This window comes from Eptatretus burgeri, unplaced genomic scaffold (genome assembly GCF_056783735.1).
Source record: "Eptatretus burgeri isolate ZD-2024b unplaced genomic scaffold, Ebu_testis_v1 Ebu_testis_scaffold_3172, whole genome shotgun sequence".
NCBI lineage: Eukaryota > Metazoa > Chordata > Myxini > Myxiniformes > Myxinidae > Eptatretus > Eptatretus burgeri.
Genome location: NW_028225120.1, coordinates 136,338 through 153,719, shown reverse-complemented (window position 1 = coordinate 153,719; position 17,382 = coordinate 136,338). Strand labels below are relative to the sequence as shown.

The 17,382-nt window shown below is 43.5% G+C and overlaps 1 protein-coding gene across 1 annotated transcript; it reads right to left on the bottom strand.

The window, feature by feature from the left end:
• Positions 1-11,670: 11,670 nt before the first annotated feature.
• LOC147006462 (uncharacterized) lies at positions 11,671-13,652 on the bottom strand. The gene is made up of 2 exons (XM_085868762.1): positions 13,640-13,652; positions 11,671-13,477 (listed from the first exon to the last, which is right to left on the bottom strand). Exons 1-2 carry the CDS (start codon positions 13,650-13,652, stop codon positions 12,513-12,515), a joined length of 978 nt encoding a protein of 325 aa, XP_085724888.1. The 3' UTR covers positions 11,671-12,512.
• Between the last annotated feature and the right edge of the window lie 3,730 nt (positions 13,653-17,382).

Genomic DNA, 17,382 nt, shown 5'->3' with positions numbered 1-17,382 from the left:
CTAAGTACATGTGTAGTTCGCCCCAAACCCGTTGCTTCGAGGGAATTTATGTGATTCATTCGGGCTGCGAAGCTTTGAGATCGCCGTTTTTCTGTTCTCTCTCTATATTTTGAACCAACCACGTCTCAACCGCCATAACCATCAAACCACCACCGATAAACCCTCCACCACCCTCACCTCTCTCCTTCAACAGGCATTCCCGCACCACCTGTGAACACTGAGCATCGGGCTGTCTTGGGCTCGTTCAAGATACGCACCGAGCCGCGAGTGCAAATAGCGGCCTTTCCGAGGGAGAATTCGGATCAAGAACGCTACACGCCCACTTCTGATCCGTCCAATTAGCAAGCACATAGTGGCTTGGCCCCGCCTCCAGGCGCGTCTGTATGAAATCCATATATGCGAATTCTCGGATCAGGGGAGGTTCACGCCCACTTTTCCTCCGTCCAATTGGCGAGCGTGGCTCCGCCCCCGAGGTCATTCTGATCCGGAAATTTGCATATTGTTTTCTCCTGCCGGCCTATAAAACGGCGAGCGCAAGGCCAATCGTGGCAGAGTCAGTTTTTGGTTGGAGAGCAGAGTGTGGCAGCGGCAGAGTGTTGCAGCGACAGAGTGTGGCAGAGAGTGGAGTCGGGTGGCGAAGGCATCGAGTTGGGTTCTGCAATCGGCTGAGGAGAGTTGTGGGAAGAGGCCAAGGAGCTCGGGTCCGAGGCGAGAAGGACAGCGGTCGGCGACGAGGTCGCGGTGGGAGATCGCTCGTTGCGGGACCCAAGCCAGCCAGCCATTCTCCCTCAAAGGAGAATGCAACATTGCATTGCAAGAAAGGAGGAAAGTTCCCACCCCACTCCAAACATCGTGCCAACGAAACCCGCCAAGGAGCACGGAGTCGGGGCACAGCCACGCAGCCACATCTGCGGCTCGTCTGCCAATGCAACACGAGGACGCGGGTAGGACCCATCCGGTCTCGCGGACCTGGCCGCTCCTTCAGGTCACGCTCGCATATTGGCCTACAGGCCCGTCTGCCCCCGTGTCTATGAGGGTGGCTTCTTTCCTTTGCTTTTGAGTAAATGTGTGTTGGCGCTGTCTGTAAAGTAGAACTGTATAAGTGTTGCCGTGTGTAAGCGTATTCGGTCGTAACTCTGCGTCATTGTTTCTTTTGTTTTACTGCTCGAGGTGCATTTTGACTGTTTGGCTGTGCATGTGTGCTTTCCGTGTGTCACGTAATAAATGTGCATTGTGTGAACTGTTTTCCCGTTTCGCTTCGTCTTTTCTTTATTGACCCTCCATACTGCTTCACGTAAAGGGTTCGTAGTGGGCTTAATACGCCCGATAATGAATCGGAACCGTCGAGGCCGACGATAACAGCGCTCGGTTATCACTATAGCACGGAACGGACCGCTTAAGCGGTTCGTGTCCGTAATCGGCCTATGGCGAGGTATGATCGCCCGGTCGACCATCCGCGCAGGTACTTAGGTAGATCGAATTTGGCGAGCGACCCTATCCTGCGCGGGTGGGCAATTGGCACGGTCGTGGTGGGGTTAAACCCCCACCCGTGACTAGCTCCCAGGGCGTTGTTCCGAGAGGGTCATAACAGAATTGTCAGTTCCGGTGGGCGAGGGGCCGCGATTCGAGTCACGTGGCCGTCCGCACGCCGGCAGGCGCGAATTCGCAACAATATCACACAGTAAAATCGCTTATTTGGAGATAGTTAAGGTATAATACCACACAGTAAAATCGCTTATTTGGAGATAGTTAAGGTATAATACCACACAGTAAAATCGCTTATTTGGAGATAGTTAAGGCATCGTACCACACAGTAAAATCGCTTATTTGGAGATAGTTAAGGTATAATACCACACAGTAAAATCGCTTATTTGGAGATAGTTAAGGCATCGTACCACACAGTAAAATCGCTTATTTGGAGATAGTTAAGGTATAATACCACACAGTAAAATCGCTTATTTGGAGATAGTTAAGGTATAATACCACACAGTAAAATCGCTTATTTGGAGATAGTTAAGGTATAATACCACACAGTAAAATCGCTTATTTGGAGATAGTTAAGGTATAATACCACACAGTAAAATCGCTTATTTGGAGATAGTTAAGGTATAATACCACACAGTAAAATCGCTTATTTGGAGATAGTTAAGGTATAATACCACACAGTAAAATCGCTTATTTGGAGATAGTTAAGGTATAATACCACACAGTAAAATCGCTTATTTGGAGATAGTTAAGGTATAATACCACACAGTAAAATCGCTTATTTGGAGATAGTTAAGGTATAATACCACACAGTAAAATCGCTTATTTGGAGATAGTTAAGGTATAATACCACACAGTAAAATCGCTTATTTGGAGATAGTTAAGGTATAATACCACACAGTAAAATCGCTTATTTGGAGATAGTTAAGGTATAATACCACACAGTAAAATCGCTTATTTGGAGATAGTTAAGGTATAATACCACACAGTAAAATCGCTTATTTGGAGATAGTTAAGGTATAATACCACACAGTAAAATCGCTTATTTGGAGATAGTTAAGGTATAATACCACACAGTAAAATCGCTTATTTGGAGATAGTTAAGGTATAATACCACACAGTAAAATCGCTTATCTGGAGATAGTTAAGGTATAATACCACACAGTAAAATCGCTTATTTGGAGATAGTTAAGGTATAATACCACACAGTAAAATCGCTTATCTGGAGATAGTTAAGGTATAATACCACACAGTAAAATCGCTTATTTGGAGATAGTTAAGGTATAATACCACACAGTAAAATCGCTTATTTGGAGATAGTTAAGGCATCGTACCACACAGTAAAATCGCTTATTTGGAGATAGTTAAGGTATAATACCACACAGTAAAATCGCTTATCTGGAGATAGTTAAGGTATAATACCACACAGTAAAATCGATTATTTGGAGATAGTTAAGGTATATTACCACACAGTGAAGTAACTTGTTTGGAGATATTTTAGGTTTAGTACAACCCAGTAAAGTAACTTATTTGGAGATAGTTAAGGTTTAGTACCACACAGTAAAGTAATGTCAGGTCAGGTTCGATCTGTGACCTGCTACAGGTACCATGTAAACCTGTACTAACCTGTTCCATGGTCGGGTTGTCGGTGACTAAACCGTCTCCCCCACCAGGTTTTCTGGTGAGGGGGGTGTTTGGATATGGACACCCAGCAGGATTAAAAACAAAACCTGTCAAAGGGCGGAGGAGCTCCTTGTGAGCCAACGGCCATCCATATCTAGTGCCCAACTGTGTCTGCGGACGTCTTCCTGCAGTTGGGTCACTTCTTATTAGGAGGTTGGTGGCAGGATTTGCACTCCGGCCACCGTAAAACCCTTCATTCCGCAAAACGCAAAAACGCAAAAAAATCTGAAAACCCACTCCGTGGGAGTACCTCCTGTGCAGCTTCCCTTCGCAGGGCAGCTCACCGGATGACGGGATTGGGGCAAAGCCTTCGGGACCCCCAATCTTTGATAGGAGGGAAACCACGTGGTAACATCCCTGGGTCAGATTGCGGGAGAGTGTGTCGGAGTGGTGCTGAGGTGTCGTCCACCAGACGGCGGTCTCCTTGGGTTAACCTGAGGCGGTCCCTTCGGGTGGGTGCCTGGAATGTCCTATCCCTAAGAGAGGATGATCACCTGTCTCTGTTATCATCTGAGCTCAAGCGTTTGGACATCGGGATTGCAGCTCTCTCTGAGGTTCGGAGACCGGATTGCGGCGAGATAATGGTGGGTGGTTACACCTACTATTGGTCTGGTCGCTCTGATGGTTATCATACCCAAGGAGTTGCTGTAGCTGTGTCCAATAAGCTGACCCCAATGATAATTGAGGTAACACCGGTCAACGAGCGTATTATGAGATTAAGGATTCGTCACTCCTTAGGTGTCATTTCCCTGGTCTCTGTTTATGCTCCGACTGAGGCGAGTGATCTCACCGTGAAGGATGCATTCTACGCCACACTCGAGTCTGTGGTTGATCAGTGCCCCAGACGAGATACACTTCTAGTCTTGGGGGATTTCAATGCATCGACTGGAACTGATAGGGATGGTTATGAGGTGTGTGTTGGTCCCCATGGGTCAGGAACTATGAACCAGAATAGCACTAAGTTCCTTGACTTTGCAAGAAGTCATGGACTTAGGGTGGCTGGTTCATGGTTTCAGCGCCCACAAGCTCATCGCTGGACTTGGTATTCCAACGCTGGCGGTGTGGCAAAGGAGATTGACCATGTCCTCATTGATGGTCGTTGGAGGATGATCCAGAACTGCAGGATCTACCGGAGTGCTCAGTTCCTCAATACTGACCACAGGCTTGTTGTAGCAACTCTAAAGCTGCACCTTAAATCCTGGAGAATGGTACCATCCCAGCCTAGGCTGGATGTTGCCAAGCTCAGGGATGAGAGAATAGCTGAGGAGTTTGCGAACAGGCTGAGTGGACACTTGGGGGGTCTGGGTGCTTTGGGTGGTCCTGAAGAGTTGTGGAGCGCCTTCAAGACCACGGTCCTTGATGTTGCCGGTGGATGTCTTGGAACTCACCGCAGGGCAAAGAAGAATTTTGTCTCTCAAGGGACACTGGATACCATTGAACAGAGTCGCAGGGCCACGCTGAATGGCAGAGCTGAGCTGTTCAGGGAGCTGAGGCGTAAAACTGTTCGTGCACTGAGGGTGGACAAGGAGGCCTATGTGCGAGGAATCTGTGAGGGGGTAGAGCATCACCTGTGGACAGGTGATTCTCGTCCCGCTTACAGGGGAATTCGCGCATTACGTTCATCCAAGCCCATCCCTCGGAGCACTGCAGTTCGAGCAGAGAGTGGTAGGCTCTTGACAGAGGAGTCTGAAGTGAAGGCCCGCTGGGCCGGTTACTTTGAGCGGTTGTACCAGGCTGATCCCCCAGCTGTCGAGTTGGACGTCAAGGGTGTTACAATCCCTGTTGCTGACCCACGAATCAACTGTGGTCCACCTTCGCTTGTGGAAACATGGGCTGCGGTGAACCAGTTGAAACGGGGCAAAGCTCCAGGGATCTGTGGCATCAATGCCGAACTTCTCAAGGCTGGTGGAAATGCTGCACTCGTGTCGTTGCATGCAGTTTTGTGCTCTGCCTGGAACACAGGCATCATCCCAACTGACTGGAAGAGGGGCCTTGTTGTCCCTCTCTGGAAAGGGAAGGGTGATCGCCAAGACTGCAACAACTACCGAGGGGTGACGCTGCTCTCAGTGCCGGGCAAGGTCTTTGCTCGGATAATTCTTGATAGGGTTCGCCACCATCTGCTTGAGCACCAGCGTCCAGAGCAGTCAGGCTTTACACCAAAGAGGTCAACGATTGACCGTATCCTTGCCCTTCGTGTCCTCACCGAACGCAGACGAGAGTTTCGGCAGGGGTTTCTTGCAGCCTATGTTGATCTCTGCAAAGCGTTCGATTCAGTGAATCGGGATGTCCTCTGGAGGATTCTTGGTCTTCGTGGGGTGCCACCAAAACTGATCGATCTGATGTCTGAACTCTACTCTGGTTCTGAGAGTGCTTTGAAGTGTGGTGGTACCACCTCTGACTTCTTTCCAGTTGTTACTGGAGTTCGTCAGGGATGTGTACTTGCCCCCACACTTTTCAACACTTGTATGGACTGGATTTTAGGGAGGATGTCGGAGAGATCAAGTTGCGGTGCATCGTTTGGGAATGTCAAGATCTCGGACCTTGATTTTGCAGACGATGCAGTCATCTTTGCGGAGACTTTAGACATCCTTTTGGGGGCCCTCGAGGTGCTGAATGAGGAGTCGGAGCCGCTGGGATTACGGGTTTCTTGGGTCAAAACTAAGATCCAGGCTTTCGGTGACATCTTGGATGCTGCTGTCCTGTCTGTGTCTGTTTGTGGTGAGGATGTTGAGGTCGTGGAGAGATTCACTTTCCTTGGCAGTGATATTCATGTCTCTGCTGGCTGCGAGCCAGAGGTCAATAGACGTCTGGGTCGGGCCTGGGGAGTCATGGATTCACCGGATCATGGGGTGTGGCGCTGCCGGTACCTGTGCGGGAGGACGAAAGTCCGAGTCTTCAGGTCCTTGGTACTTCCAGTCTTGCTCTATGGGTGCGAGTCTTGGACTCTGACCAAGGATCTGAGACGGATACTTAATTCCTTTGGTACCAGGTCTCTTCGGAGAATCCTTGGCTATCGCTGGTCGGATTTTGTGTCCAATGAGCGGTTGCTGAGAGAGACTCAGATGAGATTTGTTACCTGCATAGTCCGTGAGCGTCAGTTGCGGCTGTGTGGACATGTGGCTCGTTTTCCTGATGCTGATCCTGCTCACCAGATTCTCTCAGCGAGGGAGTCTCATGAGTGGAGGAGGCCAGTGGGCCAACCACGTGCCTCATGGTTGCAGCAGGTTGACCATCATCTCAAGGAGATGGGGATGGGCCTGGCATCTGCCTGGGGGATGGCCAGACGGAGGCCCCTGGAGTACCGACGGAAAGTGGACGCAGCGACGCGCTGTTCTGGCACATGCTCCCATACCTGACCCTGACCTGAGTAAAGTAACTTATTTGGAGATAGTTAAGGTTTAGTACCACACAGTAAAATAACTTATTTGGAGATAGTTAAGCTATAATACCACACAGTAAAGTCCGAACAGCAAGCACCAAGGATTCTCCGAAGAGACCTGGTACCAAAGGAATTATGTCTCCGTCTCAGATCCCTGGTCAGAGCTCCCGGTGTCTTCCTGCACAGACACCGGCAGCGCCACACCCCATGATACAGTGAATCCATGACTCCACAGTCCCGACCCAGATGTCTGTTGACCTCTGACACACAGCCAGCAGACATGAATATCACTGCCAAGGCAAGTGAATCTCTCCACGACCTCAACAACCTCACCACAAACAGACACATACAAGACAGCAGCATCCAAGATGTCATTGAAAGCTTGGATCTTAGTTTTGAACCAGGAAACCCGTCATCCCAGCGGCTCTGAATCCTCATTCAGCACCTTGAGGACCCCAAAAGGGATATCCAGAGTCTCCACAAACATGACGACATCATCTGCGAAATCAAGGTCAGAGATCTTCACATACTCAAACGATGCACAGTTTGGTGTAGTACCACACAGGAAAATGCTTCATTTGGAGCTCGTTAAGGTATAGCACAACATGGTAAAATCCCTTATTACTCTTTGCGTCTGATCAATGGGGGAACCATTACCAAACCTTCACGGAAAAATTGGGGAGGTTTTCCAGAGGGTGGTGGCGAATTCTAGTATCGGACAAGAAAGTCGAGACTGTTCGCAGCCCAATGACACACACCAAAGTAATAATGTGTTGCCTGCATTGGGAAAAACAAGTGAATGGACCCGAGGTGTATCCCTGTACAGTCCATCTCCAAAACAATGACATCACCCGTTTGGCACGATGGCTGACCTCATACAGCATCGCTCTCAAGTTTGATTGTTTATTTTATGGAGTCAAAGAGGACGTCGTTGGAAACACCTGTTACGGGTCCCACTCGCTGTGTCTCTTCTCACTTCATAACACTCACATTCCAGCTGTTTCTCGTCCCGTCGAGCCCAAGCCAGTTTACTTTATTACAGGATTTGATGAGCATTTCAAGATGAAAATCAATTTTAAAAACGTCATCATTTTAATTCCCTTTAAAGGGCCTCAAAAGCTTGTGAAAGGATGTTTCTCGAACACAAATAAATATTTTAATATCTCGAAAGTCCTCGAACCGCGTTCTTTCCCCCAAAATCAAACAACCACACGTTCCCATGTAAATATTGTGGTTTTAGAAGACAGTACACCTCTCGGAATGACCGTGTCGACGTTTACATGAACGGTTCATCGTTTTCGAGGAAATTAAATAACACACACAATGGATGCTTCGCTCCTCCAACGTTGTTCCTTTTCTTTTTTTTCGTATAAAACGTCGATTCTGGGACTGCACTTGTAAAACATCATGGTTTTCTTTAACAAACAGTTTTTTAAATCTTTAACCATTGTGATGTTAACTGAGTAAACTACTTCCGACTGCGTGTCCATGTTGCTGGTTGACGAGGTAAACCGTGTGGAGTGTCTCAAGGAAATGTAGAGAGACTTTATACATCGAATACTGCACTATCTTGTAGTTCTGCATTGCCTTATGTGTAATGTGACGTCACCTCAAGATTAAAGGGTGAAAAGCAAAACAACAAGAAGCGAATACTTCGATATTGTGCGGCTGGGGGCAGTAAAAGGTTAAGAATGATGAAACAATTTTGCAGTTATAAAAATTAAATGTAGACACGGTGAATTGGCATGCATGATGGGAAGAGTCGTGACGTTGGACAAATTTCTATTTACTAGTGCGGGCCCGTAGGTGCGGGACCGTAGGTGCGTGGCCGTACGTGCCAAAAAAAAACAAAACCTGGATTGGGGCATTGTTTCAATTATATCGGACCAACCGTATCATAAATGGCCATAACTTGGGAAACACTTGAGAAACAGCTGAAACGGATGAAAAAGAACAATATCAAACCTTGACAAGGCAAATACTCAGGTCCCCAGCGTCAATTGTGACATCATATCAAAAAAAAAGTTGTGATTGTGATGTCAAAGCACCGTGTCCTGTCATTGGTCGATAAATAAATGGCCGTAACTTGGGAACCGCTTCTCCGATTAATATCAAACCTTGAAAAGGCACATCCTCAGGTCCCCAGCAATATACCTGGAAAGTTTCAATTACGGCCCACAACTATGGGCACGCACGTACAGGCACGCACGTACGGGCACGCACGTACGGGCACGCACGTACGGGCCCGAGCCTACGGGCATGCACTAGTATAATATAATGTAAGTTATAATGAAAGGGCATAATGACAGGTGATCCCTCAAGGCATTTCCTTTCGATGTTTTGTTATCCCCTTTTTCAGGATTTCAAACCTGTCCAGATTGTTGTTCTCCTCATTTCTCTTCTCATAAATTGCTTTGGATAATTGTTCTAGTTTTTATATTGTCGCAGAATCACTCCCGTTGCACTGATTATCACTGTTGCAATGTCGACGCTCTTCAATTTCCAGGTTCCTTTTTCAGATCCTGGTATTACAATTGGTTCGTGCTTGCAAGAGTTCTCTGAGACTGGGATATTGACGTTTTTGCACATGTGTCGGTGGATTGCTCTCGATACCTTGTTGAGCCTTTGTGTGTGCAGACGTTCTGACATGAGGTTTTTACATCCCGAGAGAAGGTGATGGTGTTTTCTATTTCTACATCACAGAATTTGCACCTGTCCTTATTGAATCCATCCGGCCATCTTCTTAATATAAAGTGTCCTTGGTGTTGGGTATTTAAAGTGCCGACAGACAGTCCACACCCACTTTCAAATTTTTCACATTTTGTTGCCTTCGAGCCTGGAATTAAATGACATTAAATCAGACTTTTTCCCCTTCATTTACAGATCGTAGCCACAACTTCCAAATGAAAAAAACAAATTCCACAAATCACAAACAAATGTTTTAAAAATCCAAAATTAGAATATCTTTGTTGGATCAGTGTCCACCCCCCTGACTTAATACTTGGTGGAACACCTTTGACAGCAATTACAACTGTGAATCTGCTGGGATTGGTCTCTTACAACTTTGCACACCATTATTGGGAAATATTTGCCCATTCTTCTGCACAAAACTGTTCAAGCTCAGTCAAGCTGCGTGGGGAGCGTTGATAGAAAGCAATCTTCAAGTCATTCCACAGATTTTCGATTCAATTTAGGTCGGGGCTCTGACTGGGCTCCTCAAGGATATATTTTTGTTCCTCAGACACTCCAGTGTGGCTTTGGTTGTGTGCTTCGGGTGGTTGTCATGCTGTAAGGTGAAATTCTCTGCCAATTTCAGTTCTCTTGCAGAGGGCAGCAGGTTTTCCTCTCGGATTTTTCTGTGTTTTGCTCCATCCATTTTCCGTTTTATCCTGACTATGTCTCTCCGAAACGACCGTCTGGAACCACCCTCCATCCCCAGCTACTTTCTGAACATTCCTTTTTATGAAGTCCTTTCATTCAAGCTTCTGGGTCTCACTATCTGCATGATCAAGAATCACTGCTTACCATCACTCTTTCATTTCTCTTTTTTTCCTGCCTCTGGAACAAACTCCTGTGCTCTCTTCAATCTCAGTCCTCCTTCCAGGTCTTCAAAGCTGCTGTTCACCACGATCTCATTTCTTCCCCCATCCAAAATCTTGATATTTACTTCCCCAGTTGATACACCCCATGCCCAACTCCTTCAAATTCCTTGTTTTCCTTCCTGAAAGTCCCTGTAGTATCGTCTTGTTTACCCCCATCCCATTCCTCCCTCTCTCTCTCTCTCTCTCTCTCTCTCTCTCTCTCTCTCTCTCTCTCTCTCTCTCCCTCTCTCTCTCTCTCTCTCTCTCTCTCTCTCTCTCTCTCTCTCTCTCTCTCTTCCACAGATATCCTGTCTTTCTTCTGCACTATTTTGTGCTTCCCTCTCCCTCCCTTCTTGTCTCCTGCCTTGTGATATGTTTCTGTGTATTTGCTCTTACACAAGCCGAGACTTGGTGTGCAAAAAACTATAAAAAGTGCTCCAGTCCCTGTGATGAGAAACATCCCCACAACATGATGCTGCCACCACCAGGCTTCACAGTTGGTATGGTGTCCTTTGGCTGATGTGCTTTGTTGGGTTTGCACCAAATGTGGCGTTTTGCATTTTCCATAAATTCCATCAGACCACAAAACTTTTTTCCAAATGGCTTCAGAATCTTTCGACTGTTTTTTTGTGGACCTCAAACAGGACTCAAGGTGGGCTTTTTGTGTTATGGCTTCCTTCTTGCCACCTGATCGGAGAGCCCAGACTTGTGGAGTGCTTGAGATATTGTTGTCACATGGACACCAGTGATCAGTCCTTGCCATGAAGGCCTGTAGCTCTTTCAACGTTGCCATTGGCCTCTTGGTAGCCTCTGATCAGTCTCCTTGCATGGTCATCCAGTTTGGAGGGACGGCCTGATCTCGGCAAAGTTTTGGTGGTAACCATCCATATGCTTTCCATCTCTTTACTAGAATGGGCACTCGGTAGAGCACATACCTTCGCCTCCACTACTTTTTTGTTCTTGGCATGAGAGTGGGGGGAACAGAACAGAGAACATTTGGTGTTGTTTTCATGCAAATCGGTTTTGATTTGACTGTGTTATGATTTGACTGTGTTTGACTGTGTTATGACAAAAACCGCATATTTTGAAAGGTCGTGACCCCACTGACATTTGACCCCAAACCGCTAACAAGGGTAATGATGTAATTGTGTCATGTCGCCCATCACAAGATTGGGCAAAGAATTCTGAACATTTTGGCATCGGTTGCATGCCAATGAGATCAAAATTGACCGCGCTATGGTAAAAATACGAATTTGACCTTTCTGTGACCTTGACCTTGACCCGATCGCTCCCAAAATCTAATCAAATGTTCCTTGGATAATAACCCATCATCCCACCAAATTTCAAGCGATTTGGTTTTATACTTTCTGAGTTATGCGAATAACAAACAAACACACACACACACACACATATTCACAAATAAATAAATACACAGCGACCAATACATAACCTTTCACAGAATGCGAAGGTAATAATGACTGTCTAGACTGTGCTCCAAGGGATACTCAAGGCCTTTGAAATATTTTATACCCATCCCCTGATCTGTGCCTTTCCATAACTTTATCCCGGAGGTCTTTTGAAAGCTCCTCGGCACCCATGATTGAGCATTTGCTGTGAAATTCACTACCCAGCAGTGGAAACCCACAGGAACCGCTGATTTTATTCTGAAATCATCAGAATCACGACAGTTTAAACAGGTGGAGGTCAATTAACCTGGTGTGATTTTGAAGGTGATTGGTTCCACCTGAGCTCGTTTACAATTGCCGTTACAAGGGAGGTGGACACTTATCAAACCAAGATATTCTAGTTTTGTGTTTTTGATGAATTTTCCTGAAATTTGTATTGTCTGTTTTTCACATGGAAGTTCTGGGTTACGATGTATAAATAAAGGTGTAAAAAGTCTGATTTAATGATATATAATTTCAGGTGAAAAGGCATCAAAGGTGAAAATTTTGAAAGGGGGTGTGGACTTTCTATAGACACTGTACTCTGACTCGTTCTCCATCCCAGTCAACATGACGTCTCCCAAGCCACTGCAAAGTGCCTTCTTTGTCTCTCCCCAACTCTTTCCAGATCTTTTTGCAATCTTGCTGCTCTTTTGTCGTTCTCCCAGTTGTCGGTATATCTTTGTTGATGTATCTTTTTGTATTTTACATTTCTCTTCTTTGCAATCGACGGTGATGGATTTGCTGCTATTTCCATCCCATGTGTGGCATCTTCTGCTCGCAACTGTTCCTGGAAATTGTTTCCTTTGATGTATTGTTTCATGTCGAGATACAGATGATGAAGTAAAGGCCTTGTTGTACACAGAACAATTATAGAGTTTCTCTCAGGTGTCTTATTTCATGTTTATGGAAGCTCGATGCTTGATTAAACACTTTGTTTCACACAGGACACTTGTAAGGTTTCTCTCCGATGTGAATTCTTTGATGTTTATGAAAGTTAGATAAATTATTGAAAGCTTTGTTGCACACAGAGCAATTGTAAGGTTTCTCTCCGGTGTGTATTCTTTGATGTTCTGATAGAGTTGATGGATTAATGAAGGCCTTGTTGCATACAGAACACTTGTGGGGTTTCTCTCCGGTGTGTATTCTTTCATGTCGAGGGACAGTTGATGGATCAGTAAACGCTTTTTTACACACAGAACAATTGTAAGGTTTCTCTCCGGTGTGTATTGTTTGATGCCTCTGAAAGTTCCACGTGTGATTAAATGCTTTGTAACACACAGGACACTTGTAGGGTTTCTCTCCAGTGTGTATTCTTTGATGTGCCGATACAGTTGCTGAACTAGAAAAGACTTTGTCACACACAGAACACTTGTAAGGTTTCTTACTGTTGTGCGATATCTGGTGCTCAGGTAAGTGTGATGACTGATTAAACGCTTTGTCACACACAGGACACTTGTGGGGTTTGTCCCCTGAATGTATTTTTTGATGACGATATAAATTTGATGAAGAACAAAAAGCCTTCCTGCATTGTGAACACTTGTAGGATTTCTCACCGGTGTACAACCTTTGATGTGTCAACAGATGTGAAGAAGAAGCAAATCCATGATGACCGACAGTGCACCTGTATGACTTCTCACCTGTGCATATTTTTACACATCCTTTTAAACACGATGAGGAAGTGAAGTCTTTGTTGGTCACAGAAAACTTGTTTGGCTTCTCACTTCTTCGGCTTTTCTGTTGGAAGACATTGATACTCCTGTCACAGTTGTTGTTGTTTGTAGACACCTCCCTAAACTTGTCACCATCCTGACACAAAGTCTCTGCCAGGTGATGATCGGAATAAATTTCTCCGTCCAATGACGAGGAACAGTTGACACGTGAAGATGTTTCAAATTTTTTCTCTGCAAATTAAGAATTGAGCAAAAACATCAATAAATCACTTTTGCAACTTGAACAGCACATGGAGAGCACATAGTCTCACCTTGCACGTTCATTCTGAACAAAATTACTATTGTTAACTGAACACCCCACTATTATGGCCACTACTATCATGGCCCATATACCCGTATCATCCATGCACCCTTTTATATCACATTGTTTTTTGGAATGGGTTATGAACGTCAAAAATGTAATTATTCACTCATGTCTGGATGACTTAAAGCTCTTCGCACCAAATGACGAAAAATTGACAGAACAGCTATGACTTGTAAAACGGTTCTCTGCGGACATTCAAATGGAATTTGGACGAGATAAGTGTGTCGCACACACATTTGTACAAGGTAATCAACAACAACAGACAACAAAATAAACCAATGTCACCTGCAGGGTGACCCGTATCTTGCCAAAAGGTGACCACGTGTGACTTCTTTAAGGTCACACTGAGGTGAACAGAGCTGCTATCCACCAGGACGACTCCTTGAGGAATATCTGCCTACGAGAGATTCCGATGAGAATCGTTCGACAGAGTAACCATGAAAAATATGCTTTTGCCTCATAACGTCAACAAATGACGACATAATGTCTCAAGCTTGACATATCTCGAAAGCACTCATCGAGGTGTTCAATTTGAGTTGCTACACGATATGGTTCCTAAAACTTGAAAATTTGACCTTGGGGTCAAATATGTTTGACCTTCGGCGCTGACCATGAAGGTCAAGGCCAATCGCCACCAAAAATTAATCAGCTGAGCGCCAGACCATGAACTATATTCCCATGAAGTTTGAAGACGATCCGATCAAAATTACTCAAAAAATAAGGGTTTCGTCGACTCCCCTGATTTGCGACAAAGTGACCTTTACCTTTGACCTTGACCTTCAAAATTTTGTGCACTGAAAGGGACCTCTATAGGCCTCTGATATGCGAAGTTACAAAAATTTCCAATGATAACTGTGCTCTGCAGAATTTTTTATACGTGATTACAGACAAACAAACAAAAAAAAAACAAAAGAAAAACATACAAGCTGACTAACATATCTTGCAAAAACTTCGTTTTGGCAAGATAAAAATTGACCTTGAAACAACAACAAAAAATCTGCAAGTTCACTGACGGAACCAGATCATATTGGCAGAATCTTCTTCAACATTCTGCTGTGTTTCCCACATGCCACTCCTTCTCATGCGATATATCGATATACAGCTCGGTTCTTGGAAGTATTTTGAAGGAGATTTGTGTTTTGCAGTGTTCAAGTATATCATTCAATTTAAATAAAGGTTTAAGAAGGTTTAAAGTTGTACAGATCAATTCATTCCGGGATTTCGGCCGTTTTACCCAGTCTCTTACATCACCCAAACACATTACATGAATTATTCATGTCTGTTGTTTCGGACATATGAATTGTGTGATTTCACCAAAAGGTTTCGGGTCAGTTTCACATTTAATTGTGCTGTGGGTGAAAGTTATTTGTTATGGGGTGAAGGAATTGTTTTGTACTTTAATTAAAGAATTGTTTTGCACTTTAATTAAAGAATGGTTTTGTACTTTGATTGAAGAATTGTTTTGCACTTTGATGAAGGAATGGTTTTGTACTTTAATTCAATAATTGTTTTGTACTTTAATTAAATAATTGTTTTGTACTTTGATTCAGGAATGGTTTTGCACTTTAATTTAAGAATTGTTTTGTAATTCGATTAAATAATTGTTTTGTACTTTGATTAAAAAATGGTTTTGTACTTTAATTTCAGAATTGTTTTGTACTTTGATTAAAGAATTGTTTTGTACTTTGATTAAAGAATGGTTTTGTACTTTAATTGAAGAATTGTTTTGTACTTTGATTAAATAATTATTTTGTACTTCGATTAAAGAATGGTTTTGTACTTTAATTGAAGAATTGTTTTGTACTTTGATTAAAGACTTGTTTTGTACTTTAATTAAAGAATTATTTGAACTTTGATTAAAGAATTGTTTTGTACTTTGATGAAAGAATTATTTTGTACTTTGATTGAAGAATGGTTTTCTACTTTAATAAAAGAATTGTTTTGTACTTTGATTTAAGAATTGTTTTGTACTTTTATTAAAGAATTATTTTGTACTTTGATTAAATAATGGTTTTGTACTTTAATTAAAGAATTGTTTTGTACTTTGATTAAAGACTTGTTTTGCACTTTAATTAAAGAATGGTTTTGTACTCTAATTAAAGAATTCTTTTGTACTTTAATTGAAGAATTATTTTGTACTTTGATTGAAGAATTGTTTTGTACTTTGATTGAAGAATTTTTTTTATTTTGATTAAAGAATTGTTTTGTACTTTAATTAAAGAATTATTTTGTACTTTGATGAAAGAATTGTTTTGTACTTTGATTCAAGAATTATTTTGTACTTTGATTTGAGAATGGTTTTGTAATTTAATTTAAGAATTATTTGGTACTTTGATTGAAGAATTGTTTACTTTGATTAAAGAATGGTTTTGTACTTAAATTGAAGAATGGTTTTGTACTTTGATTAAAGAATTATTTTGTACTTTGATTAAAGAATTGTTTTGTACTTTAATTAAAGAATTGTTTTGAACTTTGATTTAAGAATTGTTTTGTACTTTGATTAAATAATTGTTTTGCACTTTGATTAAAGAATTGTTTTAGATGTTGAAAGTCTGGTTGGGTCACAAAAACACCAAACAAAACTGAACTGGCCAGAGCAATGACCACAACACGAGGAGACACTGCCAACGCTGCCAAAGTGGGCTCAGCAATGTGAACAAAACGAGTAAAGATAGGACAGCACTCAGAAGGAAATATCGAAATACCAGATGTGAAGATATGGCATGGGATCTTCCAGGGAGACAGTCTTTCCGCTCTCTTGTTTTGTCTTGCTCTGGACCCGCTGAGTAACCTCATCAACAAACATGGACATGGATATACCCTAACAACCAACAGAAGAACATCTAAAGAAACAGGAAAGGTGACACACCGACAATGCATGGATGATTATAGCTCTTCCTGACCCAGCTGTTTTTGCTGTTGAAAGTCTGGTTGGGTCCCAATAACACCAACCAAGGAATGAACTGGCCAGAGCAGATTATAAATCTTTCCTTCGCCTTTTCAATGCGGGCTGACTTTCCGACCTCCGGAACAAGGAGCCATCTGTTATCCATCCCAGCACCCAGAGGGCTGCAGTCTTGACTCCATTCTGTCTCGAGGATGATCAAAACATCGTTGGATGATCTCACCCCCCCTGAAAACTCCTATCAACCTTAAGGCCCAGTCACACCTTGACGTTTTAGCCAGCTTATGCCGATTTTTGGAAAATTTGTGTAAAACGCTGGTACACATCGAATACGTCATGGGTACGTTTTGTATATGTTAAGACCACGCTGAAAAACACTGCCATAAATGGAAGTACGTTGGCTTTAAACGTTGAACTTTTGGGTTTTCCTCGAATTTTTTCATGCTTGAAATTTTACGATGTATGCCGGCGTATGACACACACGTTCCGCTCCACTGGCCATAAGTTGTAAGCACGTAATGCGATCGTTGACACACGTTGAAACACGTTACTTGTAAGTTACTCATCAGTCGAAACACGTCGAGGTAATGTTTAGCGTACCCGAAACTTATTTCTAACCTAGGAGTAACGTTTTGTTAGCACGCTACACGAACGTTGTTCACACTTTGCAACAAGTTACTTGAAAGTACTACTACTACTACTACCAACATCGACATCAGTAAATTCTCTCGAACTACTACTACTGCTACTACTACTACTACTATTAACATCGACATCACTAAATTCTCTCGAACTACTACTACTACTACTACTAATAACATCGACATCACTAAATTCTCTCGAACTACTACTACTACTGCTACTGCT